Source organism: Arvicola amphibius, chromosome 3, assembly GCF_903992535.2.
Source record: "Arvicola amphibius chromosome 3, mArvAmp1.2, whole genome shotgun sequence".
NCBI lineage: Eukaryota > Metazoa > Chordata > Mammalia > Rodentia > Cricetidae > Arvicola > Arvicola amphibius.
The window spans coordinates 113401052-113424207 of NC_052049.1; the positions used below are offsets into that span (position 1 = coordinate 113401052).

General features: G+C 48.2%; 1 protein-coding gene across 3 annotated transcripts in view; it reads left to right on the forward strand.

The window, feature by feature from the left end:
- Positions 1-23156, forward strand: part of Fxyd6 (FXYD domain containing ion transport regulator 6) — a 29453-nt gene that overhangs the window by 1622 nt on the left and 4675 nt on the right. For 2 of the 3 annotated variants that reach the window (XM_038323718.1, XM_038323716.1), the window contains exons 2-5: positions 20953-21012; positions 21592-21630; positions 21735-21809; positions 22619-22655. In XM_038323718.1, coding sequence (XP_038179646.1) covers positions 20958-21012; positions 21592-21630; positions 21735-21809; positions 22619-22655 — 206 coding nt within the window. In that variant the 5' untranslated portion in view covers positions 20953-20957. The remainder of the gene's footprint in view (positions 1-20952; positions 21013-21591; positions 21631-21734; positions 21810-22618; positions 22656-23156) is intronic. The other variant, XM_038323719.1, reaches the window with a different exon arrangement.

The following is a 23156-nucleotide window of genomic DNA, read 5'->3' on the forward strand; positions in this document are numbered from 1 at the left end:
TCTCTCTCTCTCTCTCTCTCTCTCTCTCACACACACACACACACACACACACACCAGACTGGGTGAGGCTAAGCAGAGAGAGGTCAGTTTCTTCACTGTCCAGCCTTGTCCCGGATTCCTAGAGTATGAAGAAGGAGAAGTCCAGAAGGGATCCTCTGACATCTCCCAGGGACCTTCAGGAGAAGGTGAAAGAAAAACTTCCAGGCCTCCTGAGTAGAGGAGCACCTCTGCTAGGTGCCAGACTCCAGAGGCTAGGCTTGGCTCAATCCAGAATTTATATATCTGCGGGCTGTGCTCTTCCCACCCTGAGCCCAACAGTCTCTTCGGACTAGAGGAGACTCTGTGGAGGGGAGGGAAGCCAGTTATGGAGAACACAAGCGGACAGAAAAAAAGAAGCAGAGATGTCAGAGAGAGAGAGAGAGAGAGAGAGAGAGAGAGACAGAGAGAGGAGCCAAAGAGATGGAAGTCAGGGTACCTGTGATGTGTGGAGTTCAGGTCTCTCTCCCTTCAGTCCCATTTTCCCGCTTCCTGATTGCTCCTCCAATCACTTTTGTGCATCTGGGAGAGTAAGCTGCATTGACGTGGGCTGTAACTTGTCAGGACACTTCCAAGACTTATTCTCAGATGGTGGGAGCTTGAGGGAAGCGTTCCTCTCCAGCTTCCAGCTGATATTTGGACTGGTGAAGAACACGTTTTGTTCAGTCATTGAATAGTTTTGAGCACCTACTATCTATTAACTTCACCTACTCTCTATTAACTTCGCCTACTATCTATTAACTTCACCTATTATCTAACTATTAACTTCACCTACTATCTATCTATTAATTTCACCTACTATCTAACTATTAACTTCACCTACTGTCTATCTATTAACTTCACCTACTATCTATTAACTTCACCTACTATCTAACTATTAACTTCACCTACTGTCTATCTATTAACTTCACCTACTGTCTATCTATTAACTTCACCTACTATCTAACTATTAACTTCACCTACTGTCTATCTATTAACTTCACCTACTATCTAACTATTAACTTCACCTACTGTCTATCTATTAACTTCACCTACTGTCTATCTATTAACCTCTGGGGACATGACAGTGAGGAAAGAGATACAGTCCCTGACTCCAGTGTCTCAAGGGCATGACACAGGTGGGGAAACAGGCGGAGTCTCACAGCCGGTAGTGGTTGGGACCAAACTTCTCAGGCAAGATTTTGGATCTCACACTGTCAGGCCTATACCTCTTACCTTCTTCCCTTGATGCCTGTCAGTCCTTTGGAGATGGGAATGTCCCTTCTAAAGTGAGGGTTGCCTCATAGGTGTGGATAATAGAAGCACCTACCACATTATATTTTCTTAAAGAGTGTTGTTGTAGGCTGTGGCAAGGAGAGGTGAGAAGAGCAATTTCATGGAACTTAAACCCTGTCCCCCCCACAGCCTTTGAGGAACCAACCCAACTAGATTCCCCCATGGACAGCACACAGTCTGCAACCTCCACTCTTTCCCTGTCGGATGCAACAGGCTACCATCTGGGTGCAGATAGTGCCAGGGAGCCCCCAGGATCACCAGGATCACCATCTATGTGACTGCCCGTCTACCCCTCCCGGAGTTCACAGGAAACAGAGCCTGTGGCCCACAAAAAGCCTGGTTCTGGCTCCCTGGCCCACCCTCTGAGTGCTATATATCCCACGAACATCCTATTGGACACACCACAGGTCTCTTGGCGCAACCTAAAATGGCTTGGTCTGTGCTCGAGTAACCTGAGGTCTCCAAGACCTTAGACGTTTGCTTCCGCATCTGTCCATAGGGGACTTAGTCATTTCCAAGCCAGCTCCTTCTCTAAATGTGTGTGGATTCCACAATCTTGAAAAAGATCTCTTCTCTTTGTAGGTACCAGTGTGGTGGGGATGCGGCTAAGCAGAGTTGGTAAAGAGACTAGCCACTCTGGAGAAAGGTTCTCTTTCACCACTGCCCAGCCAATGGCTGAGAGGCCAAGGATGGGCTGAACTGGGGGGGGGGGGGGGGGGGGGTTTCCGGACAAGAGTTACCTGTCTGTTCTGCCAGGACACACATGGGGCCTAAAAGGCTTAAAGGACCTAAAGGGCCAACTCTGCAGGGCATGAGACTGGGACTAGCATGTAGTGGGTCTCTGAAGACCTCAGCACAGTTTAGAGAGGTCGGGGACACATTATCTTGGACCTGTCTGGCCAAAACAGAAGCTGGGAGCCCATTTCGTAGCATCTTCTCTGTTTTAAAGCCAGCTTGGGAACAACATAGGAAAACTTCTCTCACAAAGATGCCTGGCTGGGTGAGGGTTCGGGGAGGAAGAGCTTCGGGCCCCTGGGATCGAGGTGGGACTGCAGGAGTCTGCCCAGTTGAGAGCCATGAATTGTGTAAAGAGAGTCAGAGACCCCCTGCTCTCCACAGCTCCAGAGCAAAGCTGGGCCTCGGTTTACTCATTCACCATCTTAGCAAATTCCAAGTCCCTTTAACAAGGCAGGCCCTGTGGGCTTCTCAGAAGCCTGTGGAGCTTCGGAGCCCTGCTTTCTTCTCCACTCCTGCTGGGCTGGATCTGATGATTTTGCCTGTCCTTCCCCCTGCCTACTGACCTCACCTCCATCTTCCGTCAGGAAGACCCTGTCACCTTCCTTGAGGGCCTCTCCCTCCACGGGAGGGCTCCCCGACTCACAGACAAGCACGTGTACACTCTCACGGACAGCCCTTCTTCACACATACATAATCTTTCATCGCTGACACATAAGCAGGTGTCTGCATGTTTCCGCACACCTTCCTCCTTTACCCAGCAGCCGTCTCTCACCCTTGGGATGGCCCTAGTGAGTTCTTCCTCTCAGCCACCAGATCTGCTATCTGTGGCTCCCGGGGCTCCAGTCTGGTTCTGCCACAGCCCCTGTGTATGTCGCGCGTGGTCCTACCCTGCAGGCCCTCCCTAGTCAGCTGCATGCAGGTGCCCTCCCCAACCCTGTGCTCTGCCTTCTACTTGAGACTTACTAGAACATGCTCTTCCTGCCTGTGGAGTTGAGGGTGACAGCCTTTGTAGAACCATAAATTTAGGTTCTGGGGCTTTCTGGATTTGTTTTTGTGTTTTTAACTTTTCCTTATATGTTAAATGAGCACAGAAGAGATGTATTGGGGCTAGCTCTGCAAAGCAATTGAACAATGTTGACTACTCGATCTTACTGCCATTAGGATAATGTCAACCTTCAGGTTCCTCTCATTCCTCCAAGAAGCACTATCTAATTCTCAGTTAGCATTTCAGTGGGCTTACAGACATCCCTCCCTCTTCCACTCCCCCTCCTTCATAAAGGCAAGGTCACATGGAGGAAGTTTGAGGTGTGGGAGATCATAGGTCGAGTCAGCCTCTGCTAGGAAGTGTTGAATCCGTGCCCTTGTTCCCATCCCTAAGGTGTCCATTTCTTTCTTCCCATGTATGGTCTTGGAATGACTCTTCCTTGGCAGTCTGGCAGATGTTGAAGGCTGATTCACTGACCCATTTTGGATTTTGACGAGACCCAGATGGCAGAGATGAGGAAGTGAAGGCCTGGAGTTGGGGGAAGCATAAAGAAATGCCTCAAAATGCTTAAAATATACCGTGGAGATTCTCAGGTGTTCAGGGCTTGGGGTGGATTGTGACTTAAAGGGACAATGATGCTGAAATATCAATTAATTTCTTGATCAATCAGTATCTGTAGGGCATTTGCTGTACCCAATTGCTGGGGATCCAGAGATGTTGGCATGTGTCTTTGGCCCAAGGCATTTATAGTTTTCTGGGGCGCACGCATGCATGCATGCATGCACGCACGTACACACACACTCATACATACACCCATACATGGAAAAGGTGTAGACCATGTCATCCTGGCAATGGAGCAACAAAGGTACAAGGTGAGACGGGAAGGGACAACTTCCTAAAATAGACAAATAGAGGCAAGTCAGGAGTCGCTTAGCCTCCACACACTGTGGGTATCAAGACCCAGAGGACCTTCATTTGCCCCTTCCATCTCTGGGAAAGAATATGAATCCATGCAGAGTGTAGGTGGAAACGTGAAGGCCGGAGCTGTGCTTGCACAGGGAAGATGGTGATCCCTGGAATGTGATCAGCGCATGAGTAGGATAGCATGGACCTGGTCTCTGGGTCCTTGGCCTGGCAATGATGTTAGGTTTCTGTCTTTGCTGGTGGAACTGCTCTTATGGCCTCTCTGAATGGGCATTTGTCAGCAGGTGTGTCTGTGTGTGTGTGTGTGTGTGTGTCAGACATGCATACACATGCAGGATAGGGGGTGATCTGTCTCTAACTGGCTGGGTCACTCCCACCCAACCCATGGCTCCAGTGTGATGCTACTGGTTACCTAGACTTGCTGGAACGGGACACAGTTGTCCTGGACAGACAGAACCCCAAACTCTGCTGTTGGGTGTGGGTGCTTGGGCCTGGCTCGTGCTGGGCAGCTCATGTCAACTGTCTGTGTTTGAGTTGGCTATAATACCCCGATGATTGCAGTATTCCTCTGGGGACTGGCTAGGATGGCACTGAGAAGACTGTCTCAGTGGACAGTGACAAGCCCCAGGCCCCTGCTGATAGGTCAGTTTGGAGTCTTTCCAGGAAGGCATGTAGAAATCAGGCATGGGTTTGAGTTGTGTGCTGTGCTTTCCTTTTTGAGGAGGAGCCTGTACTCTCCCAGAGCTGCTCTCTTTTTTTCTTGTGGCCAACTTCCCCACTCCCAAAAGTAACTCCAGGTTAAAGGTCAAGCCTCCTAGAGTTAACCTCTGACCCTGGCCTGCACAGACAGCTGGGTTTGGTACTGGGCTCTTAGAGAAACAGTTTTGGTCTTGGGGGCTTGGGGGTTCCCCCTCTTTCATGAAGGAGGCATGGTGAAGAAGAACCCCCAGTCACTGGGCCCTTGCCAGTCATGAAGGCCTAGTCTTGAAGGGGTGGGGAGGAGCCATACTGCCCTGTTGCTAGGCTGCCCTTTGGGCATCACAAGGATTTCAAGACAAAGTAACTCAAGCCACCAGATTTCCAGGTCTCTCCAAATGTCACCATCTTCTGTTCTGTCCTTTCCCTTACCAGCATTGAGGCCATCTCCTTATCAATTCTGCTCTGGAATACTGGGGGTGGGGTGAGGTGGGGCAGGCAGTCTGTGGAGAGAGCAATCATTTCAAGTGATGCTCTTAAGCTGAAGAATTGGTGCTTAATTGTTTATGCAGTGGGTATTTACAACACAGGGCAAGCAAATGGGTCACGGATCTCTCAGTGGTCCCTCTGATCGCAACCCAAAACACTTGCTTTAAACGCCTTGGCAGGCTCTTGGCTCTGTGGCCGTGAACCAGCTCGGCCCTGCCTGTTACAGAAGCATGTGGCACGGGAAACACCTGTGCTCTGCACTGTGCCCGGGAAGCGAGCTGATGGACTAGGGATGGATAGCGATGGAGGACTCATTTGGTTTTTTAACTGAATATTCAAATTCAGTTAGGAACAGACTTCGTTTTTTTTTTTTTTTTAGAACCGTTTCAGGTTTACGGAAAACTGGGGTGGACAACGCAAAGCTCAAGGCCTTTTCTTTGTTCACAGCTTCTGCTTTTGCCACCATCTTTACCTTATTCCAGCTACTGCTGTAACATTGTAAATTAAAATCGATACTCTGTGAAGATGTCCCTAGCATTTACCCAATGTCCCCTTTCTGTCCCAGGATCCTGCCTCTAGGACACCACTTTGCATTTTGTTATCATGACTCCTGGGTTCTTGGCTGTGGTTGCGGCTCTGGATTGATGACTGTTACATTAGAAGGAGCCCGGTCAGGTTCCTGTAGGGTGTTCTGCTCTGGGGTCTGGCCAGTGTTTTCCCGTCGCTAGACCGGGGTGTGGGTTTGGAGAAGGAAGATGGCAGAGGTAAGGAGTCACTCCCATCACATCATGTCATGTTGAGAGCACCGGGTCTTCCCCCATTCATGCTCCAGCAACACCGTTCCTGTACCTGTTGTTAGAACTCGACTCCCTCTACTCCATGAGGCAGACATACTAACCTATCAGTATACTCTCTCTGGCCAGCTCGCCACCCAAGACTTGCAAGTCTGGGACTGAGTGGCAGGAGAAGCTTAAAGATGTGCCTAGCAGCTGCAAACTGAGGCAGACTGTCCTACCAGCCTGGCAGGTAGCAGACTGCATGGGACAGACTAAAGGGTTGTTGCCCTCAGAGTGACTACAGATGAGCTCTAGAACGAGACTGGAATCGGGGAGGGAGAAGACAGCCTGAGAACATGGCTAGATCATAGCTCCATTGTGCCAGGCTCTGTCTCTCATGCTTTGGTGGATAAGCAAGGGGTCCAGACAACAGTAGGTGGCCATGGTTATTAGAATGATAAAACTGCCATTCTTTCTCAAATCACAGCCTCTTCCACAATGACTCTCTGCATCTCAGCCATACAGAAATGAACTCGAATAAGTACCCCGGCTAGGGCATCAGCGGCTCTTAGCATCAGGGGTATTTCTCTTTCACAAGTAGATGTATTGACATAAAAAGTCTGTGTCAGAGATGGTATTATGGGGAAGACGCCTTTCTTTCAGCTCCATGCCGTAAAATTCTCACCAGACAAGACACAAGTGATCAGTCGCTCCATGCCCCTTATGGAAGGCTGTCAGCTGCTGGGCTGCTGGTTCTGTTGGTATTGGCTATGGATTGAGCTCCAATGGGCAGTATCCCCTACAGCTGCTCAGGGTCCCGGTCCAGCTCAGCTCACTGGAGGGTTCAGGGCTAAAGGATAAGAGTCTATGATCTGATACATCAGACTCCATGAGCCCAAGGAAACAGAAGGGCCAGGGACATCTTAGGAATAGTCCCCAGGTCATAGAGAATTCGACTTGGCCTGACTTATGCACCTTGAGACCCAGTCCTCCTAAGGGCACATTGAAATGGCCTCTTGCAAAAGGCAGCCTTTCTGAAGGACTATTGGAAAGGAGGAAGCTTGGCCTTGCTAGCTAAAAAGGAGCCTGGGGACCTCAAGGGTTGGGACACTGCTGTGCCTACCACTGCCTGGCTGCCAGGGAACAGTTGAGATGCTTTCTCCTGCACAGCAGCTGTCTGTTGACTTTTCCTGTGCAGGCTCCAGCCTTGTGTGTTTTCCTTTCTCTGCTCTTCAGAGCATCTGGGTCACTAGGGAGTCAGGGGCATGGCCGAGGGAGCCCAGCTAGACTGTCAGGCCAGGACCCTGTTGGGGGGACAATGGTAGAGAGAGTTGGAGTTTCCTCATGTGTAGATTTCAGTGTTCCTCGCAGTCTTCTTTCCCCTCAGTTTTTCCTGTCTTCTCTGCTGGCTCAGTTTCTGATGGGAGCACCGTCTGTCCCCAGGCCCACCTCAGTCCCATCGTGTGACCTCTTTCCCTTCTTTGCCTGCCAGTGAGAGTACTTCCTGGTCAGCACCCTCTTCTCTGACTCCGCCTCCGGCATATTCTTAGTGTTACCTGCTTCCGGGCCCTGGCAACAGCTGCTGATCATGTGGCAGAGCTTAGGGAACCGGTGTCCGCGTGCGCCAAGCCCTCCCGGCCTCATGTCAGTGTAGGACACTAGAACCATAGGACGGTGCAAGGAAGAAGGGAGAGACAACAAAAGGACTTTTCATGCCCCTCTTCCTTTCCATGTCCCTATTTTCCAGGAAAAGGCAGAAAAGGAGGAAGGGAGGAGAGGACAGAGCTAGGCAATACCAACTGTAATGAGTCCAAAAACTGAAGCCTACGGAGCTAGTACTGTGCCAGCTGCTGATCCCGGGTCCTTTCTCAGATAGGGTCTCATGAAATCCATGATTCGTGAGACTACTGTGTAGCTGAAACCTCCAACTCACTGTAGCTGAGCATGACCTTGAACTCCCGATCTTTATGGCCCCATCTCTTGAATTCCTGGATTACAGGTGTGTGCCACAATACCAGGCTACACACCAATCTGTCTTCATTGCATGTAACTGAAATGGAGCCTGTCCTCAACCAGGCAAGGCAGGGAAGGTTGCTCACAGAGCTGAGCTTCAAGAACAGTAGGCTCTGCTGCCTGGGGGACAGATGGCCCGATGCCCATCAGAACCCTTTTCCTGCCCCTTTTTGGAGCTTCCTGCTTAGCTACACACACACACACACACACACACACACACACACACACACACACACACACACGCCTCCAGCCTTGCATCTCACCACCAGGCTTTTCTGTCTCTTCCTTCCTCCATTATGACATCTCAGGTAGCAAGGGGACACTGGAGTCTCCAGAGAGAGACTGTGAGGGGCAAACTTCAGCAGACTTCAGGCTGAGAGCAAAGGAGATGAGGCTGTAAGTCGGGCTCCCTCCCAGGAGGAGAGCAGTGCTAAGAGCGGGGCTGTGGAAGGCAGACAGCAACTGTGTCCACTCAAAGGCCATGGCATCCATTCTTAGAGACTTGAGACCATGCCGCCACCATATCTAGGAAAGCCTCCTAGGGCTCCCGTGGCTTTCTTGAGGCATGGGGCTCCTGAGCGGCAGAAATAGGCCAGCTAAGTGCTTCCCAGCAGGGACACTGACTGGTTCCCAGCAGGGACTCAGGGGTCAGGTACTTGGGACTGAATCTGGCTTTGGGAAAATAGCTAACACTTTCCCTCCTTAGTTGGCCTGTTAATATAATGGCAATAGTCGTCATGGTGGCCACTTCCCAGGTCACAGACCTGTTCTTGAAGGGTTGCAAGCCATGTAGGACTACCCTTGTGTGGCATGAGTACCCGATAAATGTTGCATATTGCGATCACGGGGCTCCGCAGCTTTCCAAACTCCTTCACACATGTTATGTCACTTGACCTTTATAGCAGCCTTGAGAAATGGGCAGGATGATCAGCTGACTCCCCACTCCCACCCTCGCCTAGTGAACTGCATGGACTTGTAATCTGTCTTGAAAAAAAAAATCACCCTCCCGAACAAACAGCTCAGTTCCCACTCAGGGTGAGCTGGCAGGCATTCTGCACCCTGCTGTCCCTCTCGCTCTTGTGAATATGGATGAAGGGGAGAAGCTGGGAGCTTGGCTGGGAAAAGCAGGACCCTTTCCTGAGGAGTTCATCTGACCCCCTCGCTAGGCAGTTAGGTCTCAGAGTTTGCAGGATTGGGGAGGAATGAAAAGAGTGGCACCTGCCAAGGAGACATGGGTCAGTCATAGAGCTGCAGTGCAGATAGTCCTCTGTGTGGGATGGAAGCCCTCCTCTGTGATCTGGGGCTGTCTGGCCCTCCCCAAGGACAGCCTACTCATGTCCAGAAGACTACTCTCCCTCCACCAATGGAGAGGCAGACCGGGCATGATAGACGTGTAGAATCCAGCTCTCACTCACTTTTCCTGCCCCAGTTTCTCTCCCTGTGAAATGGGTGTGATGCTAACAACAGCCTTCAGGAGAGTTTTTCTCATCCCGAAGAGGAGTGAGTGGGTGACGGGAACTGGTCTTTGCCTAACTCTGACTGTGTAGGGCCTGGGCCAAGCGGCCATCCCATGTCATAGCTGTAAATAATGCAAGGTCAAGCTGCTGAGGATAACAAAGAAGTTCAGGGCTAAAAACCAGAGACCGACCAGTCAGACACACATGAGCGGAGACTTACATTCCTAAGAATGGTCTGTTCTGCACGTGTCAAGCGAGAACTTCCAGGCACCAGCCTGCTCCTTTTAAGTCCTCCTCAGCCTTGTTCCTCTGTGGGAGAAAGCTCCCAGCTAGGTTGCATCTCTCAGAGGCTCTTTCAGTACCAATTCCCTCCATGTCCCAGAAGCCACCAGTACTCCTTTAAGCCCCTCCCCAACTTTGCTTCTCCAACCCAAGTTCATTCTCCAGCCAAAGGAGGCTGTCAGTTTGCTTCCCCCTGCCCCTGCTGCCCTGGTGCCTGCCAGGCTGCCTCCAGGGACTCTCCAGTGCTGCCCAGCTTTCCTGATGCAAGGCTCACTGTTCTCAGCCTCTGCTCATCAAAACAGCAGGCAGAATCAAAGGCATGGGTCCTTGAGCCAGGCCCTCCCCATGACTGGCAGCTAAATCAGGTCTCTCTCATCAGATCCCAGTCTTCCCAAATTAAAGGCAGATACTTTTGTCTCATTCTATCCCAGTCTGGCCTGCTAAGACCCCCACATCCATCTGGAACCTTCACATCTTGTCTATGTGCTATACTGGGCGCAGCCTTTATTTATTACATCGTTGAAAGATGTGGAGATACCCTAAGCTAAATCACGTCCCATGGCCTCTTATAACAGCCTAGGCAACCTGTCAACTTAAGCCATGGAGCTCAGGAACTCTGTGGCCCTTTGGAGGCTACCTCTTGGATATGCCCTACCTGGGATATCCAAGCAGGCTGTGAGGATCTCAGGATGCATCGTCTAGGGGCTGAGTCTGCAGAAAGGCAACGGGCCCCATACAAGGGAAGGGACGAGTGTCTGCAGGTAGAGCGAGGTTATTTCACCCCATTTGGATCTCCTACCTTGTAAAGAGAAATGGTTGTCAAATTATATCACAATAGTTGCAGCCATTCTGGCCTATCTCATTGCTGCATGGAATCAGAAGTAATACAGCGTGTTGCCGTATCATCAACTGGTGGCTTCTCTTCCTGAGCAGCTTTTACCCAGCAATTAAGTGAAATTATGTGACTCAGTGTGGAAAGATAATCGCTGGAGGAACTCTTCTGATTGCGTTCTCCGCACGTGCAGCGGGTGACCGCGCAAACAGCAGGATGGCGGGAGAGGAGATTAACATGGAAGGGCTGCTGTCAGCCGCAGCGTGGCTGTGTGCCTGCCAGGCCACAGATAGAATGGATCACAGAAAGGATAAGAAACAGAGGTGGAATTCTTCCTCATACTGGGCTAAAAAGGAATCTGCGGAGATCTGACAGAATGGTCCAGGGCAGTGTCGATCAGGGTGTTAAGATGGGACAGAGTCCTGAACTCCAGCAGTGATAATGGCTCAGGTGCCCTGTCCCAGCCAGCCAGGGGTGCAGGGACACAAAACAAGACCTTCCCAGTATGCATGTTGAGAGGCCTGGGATGTTCTTGAGCCTCCCTCCCAGTTTTATCCATGCCTGCCTGACTTAGTCCCCCATCTGTTCCACAAACTCTGGGCCTGGAAGTGCATCTGTTATGCTCCCCCATCTTGGTCCTCCCACCTCAGCTGAGCCCCCAACATGCGTGCGTGCGTGCGTGCGTGCGTGCGTGCATAGTTTCCATCCTGTAAGGAGGAAGAAAGGAATGCAGAGTTTGAAAGGGCAGGAGGAGCCAGGAGCCTTACCAGATGGGGGAGAAGAGGCCAGGATAGAATTCCTTGGTTGGTGGAGGAACAAAGGCATCTGTGTATGTGGTTTGGCCACTGGACTCCCAGCCAGCGCCAGCTGTACCATGGCTGTGATCTTTCAATGCTGTCTGGGTGCCAAGAGGCAACCTTGGAGGAGACTCATGCTGAGGGGGACTGCTGGCACAGCCCAGGCCCCGGCAGCAGCTTGGAGGACTCGGTCACTTCTGATTTATGACTGCAGTTTGATCTTGATCGTAGATGTCTGCTTTAGCATACAAAGACAGGTCTTCACTGTGGAGCTCAGTATTCTCTGTTCTCCGTACTCCCGACTCCAGCCGTCTTATCAGGGGTTCTCACCGCCCACCCATCGTGCTTCAGCCAGACTGGATAAATCGCTGTTTTGGAAGGTGTCTGCCACTAGAAATGGAAATGCTGGGTTGCTGTCACAGTCTCCTCCTGTGCCATGTAGACATTACCAGCAGACCCGGCCTCATTCTGATGCCTTCTAGGAAGATGCTGCAGGCAGCCACTATTGAGTGAAGTACTGTGAGATTCAACTTAAATTGAACTTGAATTCTGTTTGCCGTCTCTTCTTTCCATTGCTCCCTCTTACTGCCTTGGCTCACCTCCCCACCCCGCCCCCGCCCCCGCCCCCGCTTGTCTATCAAAATCCCATCCTGTTCTCAAGGTCTGACTGAAATGTCAACTCCTCCGTGGGCACCTCCAGGTCCCCTGTTAGACTGTCCTTCTTATGGATAATAGCAGGGTCTTTGCTCTAGAAAGGCCCATAAGGGTTGATTGAATTTTGTTTTACTTATGAGAGAAGGTCTCTCTGTGTAGCCTGGGCTGGCCTTGAACTCATGGGAACCTTCTTACCTCAGCCTGCTGAATGCTAGGAGTATATGCATGAGCCCCATTGAGGGATTTTAATGTCAGTTCCCCCTCCTTCCAGTTTTTCAGTCTGGGCTTCTCTGAACAAGGCACAGATATATTTTGACTGTGTAATTTGAGATGGAATTTGATCTGGAAGTAGCAATAAATTTGACAGAGGAGAAGGAAGAAGAAAGGAAGGAGGGAAGGAGGGAGGGAGGAAGAAGGAAGATTTCACACGTAACAGGTACATACAACTTATTTCCATCTTTTTTTTGTTTTTTGTTTTTCAATACAAGGTTTCTCTGTGTAGCCTTGGCTGTCCTGGAACTCGCTCTGTAGAGTAGGCTGGCCTCAAACTCGCAGAGACCTGCCTGCCTCTGCCTCCCGAGTGCTTATTTTCCTCTTTGACCAGTATATTTAAGTCACTTTGAGTGGCTGAACAATGACTTTTCTACTGTAAAATAGTGGTCCCAGCTTTGATGTCATGGGGCTTGCCCCACAAGAAGGAAGAAAGGTGCCCCTTACCAGTCAGTCACTCTTCTCTACATACCAAACACCACTTAAACTCGAAATCCAAAATAAACCTTCCGACTAAAATCCTATGAAATCGAAGTAGCACAATTATACAAAGTGTGAACCAAATTGAAGCAGAGCTGCTGAGACTGATACCAGTAGGCATTGCTGCCTTTTGGAGACTAATAAACACGGAGCCTTTAGGGTTAGGAACCACACCCGTGACTTCTTCATTAGGCTGACCTGTGAGAGGGGCTAACCTGTTCCTAGGTTGATATTGGCTGCTCTCAGTCCCCAGGGGAAAAGAAAAACAAAATCTCACAATTTCCCACGGATTTTATATAACAAATTTGAGCTCACGATCAAAGACTACTAAACCAAGGTAGTGCGTGTGCATGTGCATGTGTGTATGTGAGTGTGCGTGTGTGTATGTGCATGAGTGTATGTGTGTGTGGTGTGTGTGTGTGTATTGGGAAGGAGCCAAGAAAAACAAAATCACAGAAACCACAAAGCAATTTATTCTCCTAAGAATTCGGGACTTTGAAATTAGCAGATACGGAAGATTAAAAAAATAAAAACTAAAGAAAATGTTGAAAGCAAACAATGAGATCCTAAAAATAAGGAGGCAACAATGACCAAGATATTAGAAACAGAACCAACTAGAACGTATAGAAATTATGTAATCATTGAAATAGGGAATTAAGTGGAGAATGAAACAGCAGATTAAACACAGTTAAAGGGAGAAAAGAGATAATTTGGAAACAATTACCCAGCAAGTAGCACAGGAAAGCCAGGGAGTGGAAAATATGAACGAGCAGCTTGATGGTTTGCAGAACAGAATAAAGGCGTCCAACACATTCCCAAGCCACAGTCTTAGAAGAGAGAAATAGGGGGCTGGAGAGAGGGCTCAGCAGTTAAGAGCATTGACAGCTCTTCCAGAGATCATGAGTTCAATTCCCAGCAACCACACAATGGCTCATAGCCATTTATAATGGGATTTGATGCCCTCTTCTGGCATGCATGTGTACCTGCAGATGGAGCACCATGTACATAAGATAAATAACTATTTTTAAAAATACTGAAAAAAAGAGAGAGAGAGAGGATGAATGCAAAAGAGGAATTGTGTGAGGAGATGAAGCCTGAGAGTTGGTTAGGAGAAGGATGAACTAACAGACAAAAGAAACACAACAGAAATAAGCCCACATTTAGACATCAGTGAAACTCAGAACACTAAATACAGAGAAGGAGGCAGAAAGAGAGACAACATCTCTGAGTAGCCATGAACAACAGACTTCTTGACCACAGCAATGGAAACCAAAACACAGTGGACTGATACCTTCAAAGCACAGAGAAACGGCCAAGACACCTTTCCTGAGTGACTTTTTAAGTGCTGCCTAATCTAACAAATGACGGTGAACTTAACCAGCTGAACACATGTACTTACTACCTGGTGGTTTCTCTAGATCAGATATCTAGTACAGCCTAGAGGTTGGACATGGTTCCATAGGTAAGAGCACTGCCACACAAGCATGAAGAGCCAAGTTTGAATCCCCAGCACCCACATAAAAACCAAATATGGCTGTGAATGTGCCTGGAGCTCCAGCTCTTTGAGGGCTAGAGATAGGCTTGCCAGCTGCCAGTCAAGTTCCAGCTTCAAGGAGAGACCCTGTCTCAAAGGAATAAGATGGGGAGGATAGAGCAGGACAGTTGACCTCCTCTGGCCCCCATGTGTATACACGGGCATGCCACATGGGCATGCATGCCCCCTGCAGCACATAAAAGCCTCATGTAGCCTGGCTGCATTCTGTTTCAGAATCTCACCAGATTCGCCTAGGGCTAGGCTGGACTTGTAGCCCGACATGAAGACTAACTAGGGAGGGCCCTGCTCCAGGGTCCTTCAGCCCACTGGCAGAATTCATCTCTGTGTAGCAGATGAATGGAGGTCTTTATTCTCTTGCTGGCTATGGGCCAGGGGCTACTTTGAGCTTCTAGGGGCTCCCCACAATCTCTCGCCGTGTGTTCCTCTCGATAAGCCCACTCACAACAAGACTGCCTACCCTTTAATAGCCAGCTCACTACAATGGAGTCTTACAAATAAGTGCCATGTGAGAGTCAGCCCATCACTGGCACCCCATTGTCACCCCAGCCATATCTGTTACTTTCTGGTTGCTGTGATGTCGTATCCGGCACGAAGCAACCAAATGAGTAAAGGTTCATTGTGGCTTACAGTTCAAGAGGATACAGTCCATCCTAGCAGGGACAGAAGGCCAGCTGGCCATGGTAGTCAGGAAGGGAAGAGATTGAATCTGGTGCTCAGATCACTTCTCCTTTTCATTCAGGTCAGGACCATGGGATGGAGTGCCCACATTTAAGGTGGGTCTTACCACCTCGGTCCATCACAGTCATGCCCAGGCACTTGTTTCCAAGGTGATTTTAAATCCCATCAAGTTGATGAGATTAATCATAACACACGTCTGTCCAAGAGGATGAGGTCACACCCGAACACTAGAAGGTTGGGATTGTTGAGGCTCTCCCTAGGATTTGCCTGTCTACCTGAGAGGTTAAAATGAAAACATTTTCAGACACACAGAAACAGGGTCTACAATTAATATGTCTTTATTAAAGGATATTCTAAAAGAAAAATTGGTCTTCACTGGAAGGAAAACAGTTTGAAGGGAGGCTCAGAGTTAACAGAATAGTGGACAATTCTCCTGGTGACTGGGTTATAGTATCTGTTTCATATCAAATTACCCACCAAACCACAGCCTTAAATAACTGACCTTTGTTATGTTGTGTATTTTCTGAGGGTCAGTAATCAGAGAGCAGCTTAGCTGGGCAGGTCTGGCTCAGGCCATTTGAAGAGGCTGCAGCCAGGCTCCCTATCCACGTAGAGGTCATGGGAGGCCAGGCCACCTGCTTCCAAGCTTATTTCCTTGGTAGTTCATAGCAAGCCAAATCCTAGTCAGCTTTGAGACTAAGACCCTTAATTCTTGTCACCTGGGCCTCTCTGTAGGGGTTCCCAAGTGTCCTTAATAGGCCCAACACAAGATTCTGGATGGCCACCATACCTGTCACTAAGTGTGATCAAATCGTACAAATCCTAATATCTATTTCATAGGATTTTTTAAACTAGCAACTCTTATACAAAAATGGAATATACATCAAGAAAATGACTATGGGGGGGGGGGCTGGTGAGGTGGCTCAGAGGTTAAGAGCACTGGCTGTTCTTCCAGAGGTTTTGAGTTCAATTCCCAGCAACATGTTGGCTCACAACCATCTATAATGTGATCTGGTGCCCTTTTCTGGCCTGCAGGCATACATGCAGACAGAATATTATATACATAATAAATAAATAAATCTTTTTTAAAAAAGGAAGAAAAAAGACAGACAGAAAGAAAGAAAGGAAGGAAGGAAGGAAGAAAGAAAGAAAGAAAGAAAGAAAGAAAGAAAGAAAGAAAGAAACTATCTGGTCCCTAAAGGCACAGCTAATAGACAATTAAACAATTTAAAACTTTCTATTAGATTATGGTGGAAACATAGGGGTGAATTTCTTAAGTCCTTCCTGATTATGGCATACCTTAAAATTTCTGGCTCCATTTGGGTAAATCAGACTGTCAAATTCATTAACATAAAATGGAAAGGATTACGCTTATTCAGTATTTATAACTTGTCACCAAAGAAACTCACAATAGTCTAAGCACATATAGAATATAACTTTTAATAGCTGACGAGAAGCAGTTTAAAGAAGGAAGAACTACATTGGTTCACAGTGTAGTGGGGTAGTCAGTCATGGCAGGGAGGGTGTGGCAGCATTGGCACTGAGGCTGCAGAGAGAAGACAGGAAGTGAGGTGGGACTGCTACTATCAAGTCCCGCCCCCAGTGACCCACTTCTTCTAGAGCATTGGTTCTCAACATGTGGGTCGTGACCCCTTGGGGTCACATATCAGTTATCCTGCATATCAGTATTTACATTATGATTCATAACAGTGGCAAACTTAGAGTTATGAAGTAGAAATGAAGTAACGTTATGGTTGGGGTCACCACAGCATGAGGAACTATACTAAAGGGTCGCAGCATTAGGAAGGTTGAGAACCACTGCTCTAGAGAAACTCCACCTCCCAAAAGTGCCACAGCTTTACAAAAGAATGTCACAGGCTAGAAACCAAGTGTTCAAACACATGAACCCATGGGGGTTGGGCATTTCGAGTTCAAACCATAGCTCCTCCCAAAGAGCTAACTTCCAAATAGCACTGACGTGAGTGAGGATTACATTTTCAAACCTTTAGCTTCTAGAAATCACAGCACATAACCAAAACCATGCAAGGTCAATATAGTAAAATTAAATTACTATCCAATCCCACACACATGCACAGAAGTGCAATAATCCTAAGGAGAATAACACCACGCCAAAGTCTGTCCATGTCCTTAAATATTACATTGGTTCTATTCATATACAAAACTATTGTTTGATCTGGGTTGTGGTGGTGCACGCCTTCAGTCCCAGCATTCAGGAGGCAGAGGTAGGCAGATGTCTGAGTTTGAGGTCAAGCATGGTCTACAGAGCCAGTTCCAGAACAGCCAGGGCTACACAGAGAAACAAAAAACCAACAAAACAAAAAATTGTTTGGTTGATTAAAAGTGGAAATCCCATATATATAAAACATTTATTCATAATTAATATAAAGCAAAAGTCTTGGAGACCCAATGTTAAAGGAGAATTTTCAAACTATTAGAATTCCATTTGAGATCAGTAATAAGAAGACCAAATTTGTGTACATGTGTGTAAACGTGTGTGTGCATATGTATATGAGATCATTGTTTCTATACTGCATTTCACTTTAAATCTTAGTCAGTGCACGAAGACAAGAACTAGAAATAACCCATGTGCTAATTAGGAGGAAACACCACTCTGTCATTTACAAAGGCTGTCCACAATGAAAACCCAAAGGTATTTGGGTAAATTATTAGAATTAGAAGATCTTAGTTGGGCAGCGATGGCGCATATCTTTAATCTCAGAACTCAGGAGGCAGAGGCAGGCGGATCTCTGTGAGTTCAAGGCTAGCCTAGTCTACAAGAGCTAGTTCCAGGACAGGCTTCAATGCTACACAGAGAAACCCTATCTCAAAAAATCAGAAAATGGGGGCCTGGAGAAATGGCTCAGAGGTTAAGAGCACACTAGTTGCCCTTCAAGAGGTCCTGAGTTCAATACCAAGCTACCTCATGGTGGCTCACAACCATCCTTAATAAGATCTGGTGCCCTCCTCTGGCCTGCAGGGATACATGCAGACTGAACATTGTTTACATAATAAATAAATTAAAAAAAGAAATAAAAACTCTTAAGATTATTGTATTTAAGACCAATAGATAAAAATCATTTGTTTTGTTCTATACTCCTTAACATGTTAGTATTTAAAATAGCAATATAATTTGTAATGTACCCTGAATGGATCTAGCACCTATGTGAAGGTGTCATATTACTTCACTAGAGAATATTGGCAAGGTCCTGGAAAATTAAAAAAAAAAAGGCTTATAAATCTTGAGGCAGTTGGAATCAGAAAAATGTCAGTTCCTTCAGGTATTTTCATAACAGTTCTCATGAAAACAGGGCCAATACGACACTCAGGAGATGGAGGTGCGTACCTCCAAACCTGACTACCCGAGTTTGATCCCATGACCCATGTGGTAGGAGAGGACCACCTTCCCGCAAGCTGTCATCTGACCTACACACACACACACACACACACACACACACACACACACACACACGAAGTAAAATAAATTAAGTAAAAGGGTGAGTCATGGGCTGAGAGGAGATATTAGAATATTCAATAACTGAGGTTTAGTGTCAAGATTGAGAAAATGGTTTGAAAAGAAAAAGGATGTAACATCCCATCACTTATGAAGAAACGCAGACAATGAACACCCAGTGCTAAGTGACCGGATTAACACCACATTTTATGCCCTTAGCTTAATAAAAATGATGACATCTGATAATGTCAGATACTGCTTAGGGTGCTTAGAGCAGCAGAGACAAACCACATCATTTGATGGGCTGTTAAGATGGGAATGACCTTCACTGGGGACAACTGAACCTGTAGTGGTGGCAGTTGGCAACCTTAGCTGTGACTCCAGAGCTATGCTCACTCTAGGCTATCATTACCGGGCTGCAGCATGAGACTTGTCAAGGGACTGCGTTATGTTTCTTGCAAAAGAAACAAAACAGCGGAGTATATCATTCACAGTAAATGCTGTTTGGTGGCTGTGTTTTCTAGTATCCGTGAATGTGTGTTTGTGCTGATCTGTAACATAAATCCCATTCCTTTGGAGAGTGGGTGCTCAAAATTGTTAAAAAAAAATACAAAAATAAAAATCCTCTTGATTATAGGTGTGCTCCAGATAGCACACATCTAAGTGTCCATAACTATATCATTTAGAGTTAGCAATGTATTTTTAAAGACACCAGACATCCATCAACAAGAGAATGGATTACTACATAGTAATTTGCCTTCACAATAAAATATTACGTATTAAACATGAATTAACTATGATTCTATGTAATAGTATATATAAAACTTCGGAACAATGTTGACCTAATCAAGTCTCAGGAGGCTAAATATTATATTAAAATTATAAAGCTAAAAATGTTTTTGAAAGCTTTACTAGGGGTTGGGGAGATGGCTCAGTTACTAAAGTGTTGGCCCCTTAGCTTGAGGACCTGAGTTTGATCCCTTGAACTTATGCAGGGACGTGGAGTGGAAGCTATCTGAGTTTCAGCACTGAGAAGGTGAGGAGGAGGATTGCTGGAATTTTCTGGCCACCCAATCTAGCTAAATCAAATCCATCAGCTCCAGAGTCAGGGAGACCGTTTCTCCCTGTCTCCACGTGCATACGCGTGTCCCCGCGCAGACTCTGAACATTTACGTACGCATAAAACCACACTAAGCAACGTGACTGGATATATGTGTAAAGCACAGTTTTAAGAAGAGCATGGTGTATATGTTCATACAGCGGGAGATTATTCTTTTTCCGCCTACATCTGGTTAGGTACAGCTATGCTGCCCCCTGGTGTCTGACTGGTGAATGGCAGCTGAGCCACTTAGAATGAGCGCCGGCTGGCCCATACTAGCCAGGCTGTAGCCAGGCTAACCCTACCTGGAAAAGACTGAGCAGCTTTGGGCACTCCTGGTTTGAGTTCTTCTCCCATCTCACTCTGTATAACTCTCTGACCATGAGACTAATGAGTATAACTCCACTGATATATGTCTCAGGTGAAGCCAACTGGTCCTGTGTGTCCCATCCAGGTCCGCCCCTACCCCATCCCCAGGATTCAGTGGTAGAGCACGCAGTGTCTCCTGGGGAAGGAGGCTGATGCTCAGGAACCTTTGTCCACGTTCCCTTTACAGAATCAAGTCACCTTTTGGGAGATGATGACCTGGTCGTCTAGGGGAAGCTGATGAATACAGCATGGGGGGCAACTTAAGGTCATATGTGGGTGTCAGGGTTTGCCGTAGAGTTTGGGGAGCAGAGAGTAGCCTCCACCCCTTGACTGCACTACAGGGCTGGTGAAAACCCTTCCTCGGGGCTGGAGAGACGGCTCAGTGCGGTTCGCTGCTTAACTAACACTCACTGCCCTTCCAAAGGCCCAGCGCTCACACCAGACACCCCAATTGCCTGTAGCTCCAGCTCCAGGAGATCCGATGTCCTGGATCTTCCAGCCTTTGGGGACACCTGCACACATATAGCAAACATGCATAGACACACATGCACGCACACAAATAAAATGTAAATAAATCTTTAAAAAAAAACTTCCTGGTGCTCTGTTGACTGCGAGACCTGCACCAGGAGCCCCCAAACTTAATGAGGCAGAGATGGGCTGAAGAAAGACACTGGGGAGATCATCTCCAAAGCCCTTGGGGTGTTAGGCTTTGAGTTACTGAACCATCGTATGACCTTGGCCCTGCTGCTCCCTCTATGAAGGTTATTTACTATCAGTTCCAGACCTGCAGCAGGGACCTATGACAGTGTCTGCTCAGTGTTCTGCCTCATCTGGAATAAGAGAATTGAGCAGGCAAAGCTCTCTGAGAGTCCGATCCGGCAGTAGGTACAGTGGTCTCCGTGATCTGAAGTAACCTCAGCTCATACAGTAGGTACAATGGTCCCGGTGATCTGAAGTAACCTCAGGTCACACATACTTCCAGCACAGCTAAGGCAGGGATGAGCCCGGGTCAGGGTGATGGCTTGAGGAGGAAGGTCTTCTGTCCCTGGAGTAATGTCTTCCTCCTTTATTCCAGACACCATGGAGACAGTGCTGATCCTCTGCAGCCTGCTGGCCCCTGCAGTCCTGGCTAGTGGTAAGAGTCCTTTAAGACCTACTTATACCAAGCTGGCAGCTGTAGCCCTTTCTGGTAGAAGGTTCTGGCCCTTTTGAATATTAGGATTGAGATGCAGCTTCACCTCTGGTCAGGGACCTTACCTTCAGTCAGCAGAGAAAATCAGATTCTAACTGAGGTGTCCCCCACTGTTCCCCACATGGGTCCAGCTGACCTTCTGTTAATCTCTCCAGGCACCTTGGGCTCCTGTGGATTTGCAGCCTAGACTGCAATTAACCCACCTTGACCATATGTGGAAGTCATGAGACTGCTTGGTCTCAGTGTCACTATTTGTCACTAGATGATAGACAGACCTGGCCCTCTAGAGTGGATAAATGAAGGACATGCTGTAACCCCAGGACCCCACTGAGGCCGAGTTATCTCTGCTGCAGGCCCTGGCCCCTAAGCCCAGGAAACCCATCTTCCATGATCTCCCATGTCTCTGCCCAGTGGTCCTGCTTCACAAGGGTCTTTTAGTAGGGACGGGGAGCTGTGGGACAGGTGGGGCATCACAGAAAGCACCGCTGCCTTTCTCTTGACCATGTCTGTCTACTTTTTCAGCAGCTGAGAAGGAGAAAGAAAAGGATCCATTCTATTATGGTGAGTGAGCCCAGCAGCCCTGGGGCGTGGCCCCATCCAAGCGGGGCAGGCATGTTCTCCTGGCCCTGCCCCTCTTCCACCTCTTATCCCTGGTTCCTTTGCAGACTACCAGACCCTGAGGATTGGGGGATTGGTGTTCGCTGTGGTCCTCTTCTCTGTTGGGATCCTCCTCATCCTAAGTAAGTTTGTCTCCTCTTCTCTGTGGCTGATAGACAGATGTGGGGGGCAGTGTAGAAGCTCAGCCGTTTTGTCTATGGGAGAAGTCTGCCTCTACGGAATCTCCAGGACCAGTACACGGTGGGGCAGGTAGTAAGTGCTCAGTAAACAAGAAAGATGAGCTCAGAAAAATGTAGGTGAGAACAGACAGCTAAAAAGAGCAAGCTGTTCCCTGCATCCCTAGGGCAGGAGCTCGCCCATCCCAGGAGACAGATGTCATTCTCCTAGTGCTCCTAGCAATGTGTCCCCATGTGCTTCCCCCATGAGCTGTGGCATTGAGTGCCCCACCCTGATTATTTTTGCTCACCGTATGAAAGGGCAAAGTCTATCATAGTGGGCAGGCAATGGTGGGGCAGCTTGGTCCATGGTAGCAGGCTTTGGCTTGTTCTTATGAAAGCTGACCAGGAAGCAGAAAGCTCAGGGTATAACCAACCAGCACATCCAAGATCTCACCCCAACAACTCACTTTGGTTAGCTAGGCCCCACCTCCCAAAGATTTCCTCCGTCCACAAATAGCACTGTCACTGAGGAGCGGGTATTCAGACACACACTGCCTGTTGGGGTTCATTTGCCATTTAAACCTCAGCTCCTGGTCTCAGTTGAACCCTGCCCCCTACCCAGAGTTGCTTTATGCGGTAGTGCAGGTGTCCCGTGGCTGTGTCTGGCTGTGCCTTCGGCCTGTAGATTCATGGTAGATCTTCTGTCCCAGCTGGGAGCTTGACCTTGAGCTGATGTTGGGAGCACGACGTTGGATGGTTTCTTTGTGTTTCAGGTCGCAGGTGCAAGTGCAGTTTCAATCAGAAGCCCAGGTAAGGGCGCCGGGGCTGTGGCCAATGGGGGCAACAGCAGAAGGGACAGGGAAGGGCTGTGCTGTAAACCCGGTGTTTGACTCAGAGAGTGAATGTGGGAGGCCGAGGTGTGGATGTGGGGATTTCCAAGTGACTTTGGAACAAAGGAGAGGTCACAACATGGAGGTTGGGCCTCTATGTAAATAGGAACGCTGAGTCAGAATGGGCTAGAACCTTGTCTGGAGGCCTTTGAGACAGCTCGGCTGGCTAAGAGGGAAGCAGAGGACCTCGTGGCTGCTCTGAGGGACAGGGCCGATACACTATCCCTGCTTCTCATCTCTTCCTGAGGCTCTGTGCACTGCATAGACACCTGACCTCCTTTCTATATCACACAAGGTTACACCCCATTCATTAAAACAGCCATGGTGGCCATGGACCTCAAAAACCAGAGGCACACCCAAATCCTTCCTAGGAGCAGACCCTGAAGGGTACCCATAAGTTCTCTTTGTCTGTGTCCCTATC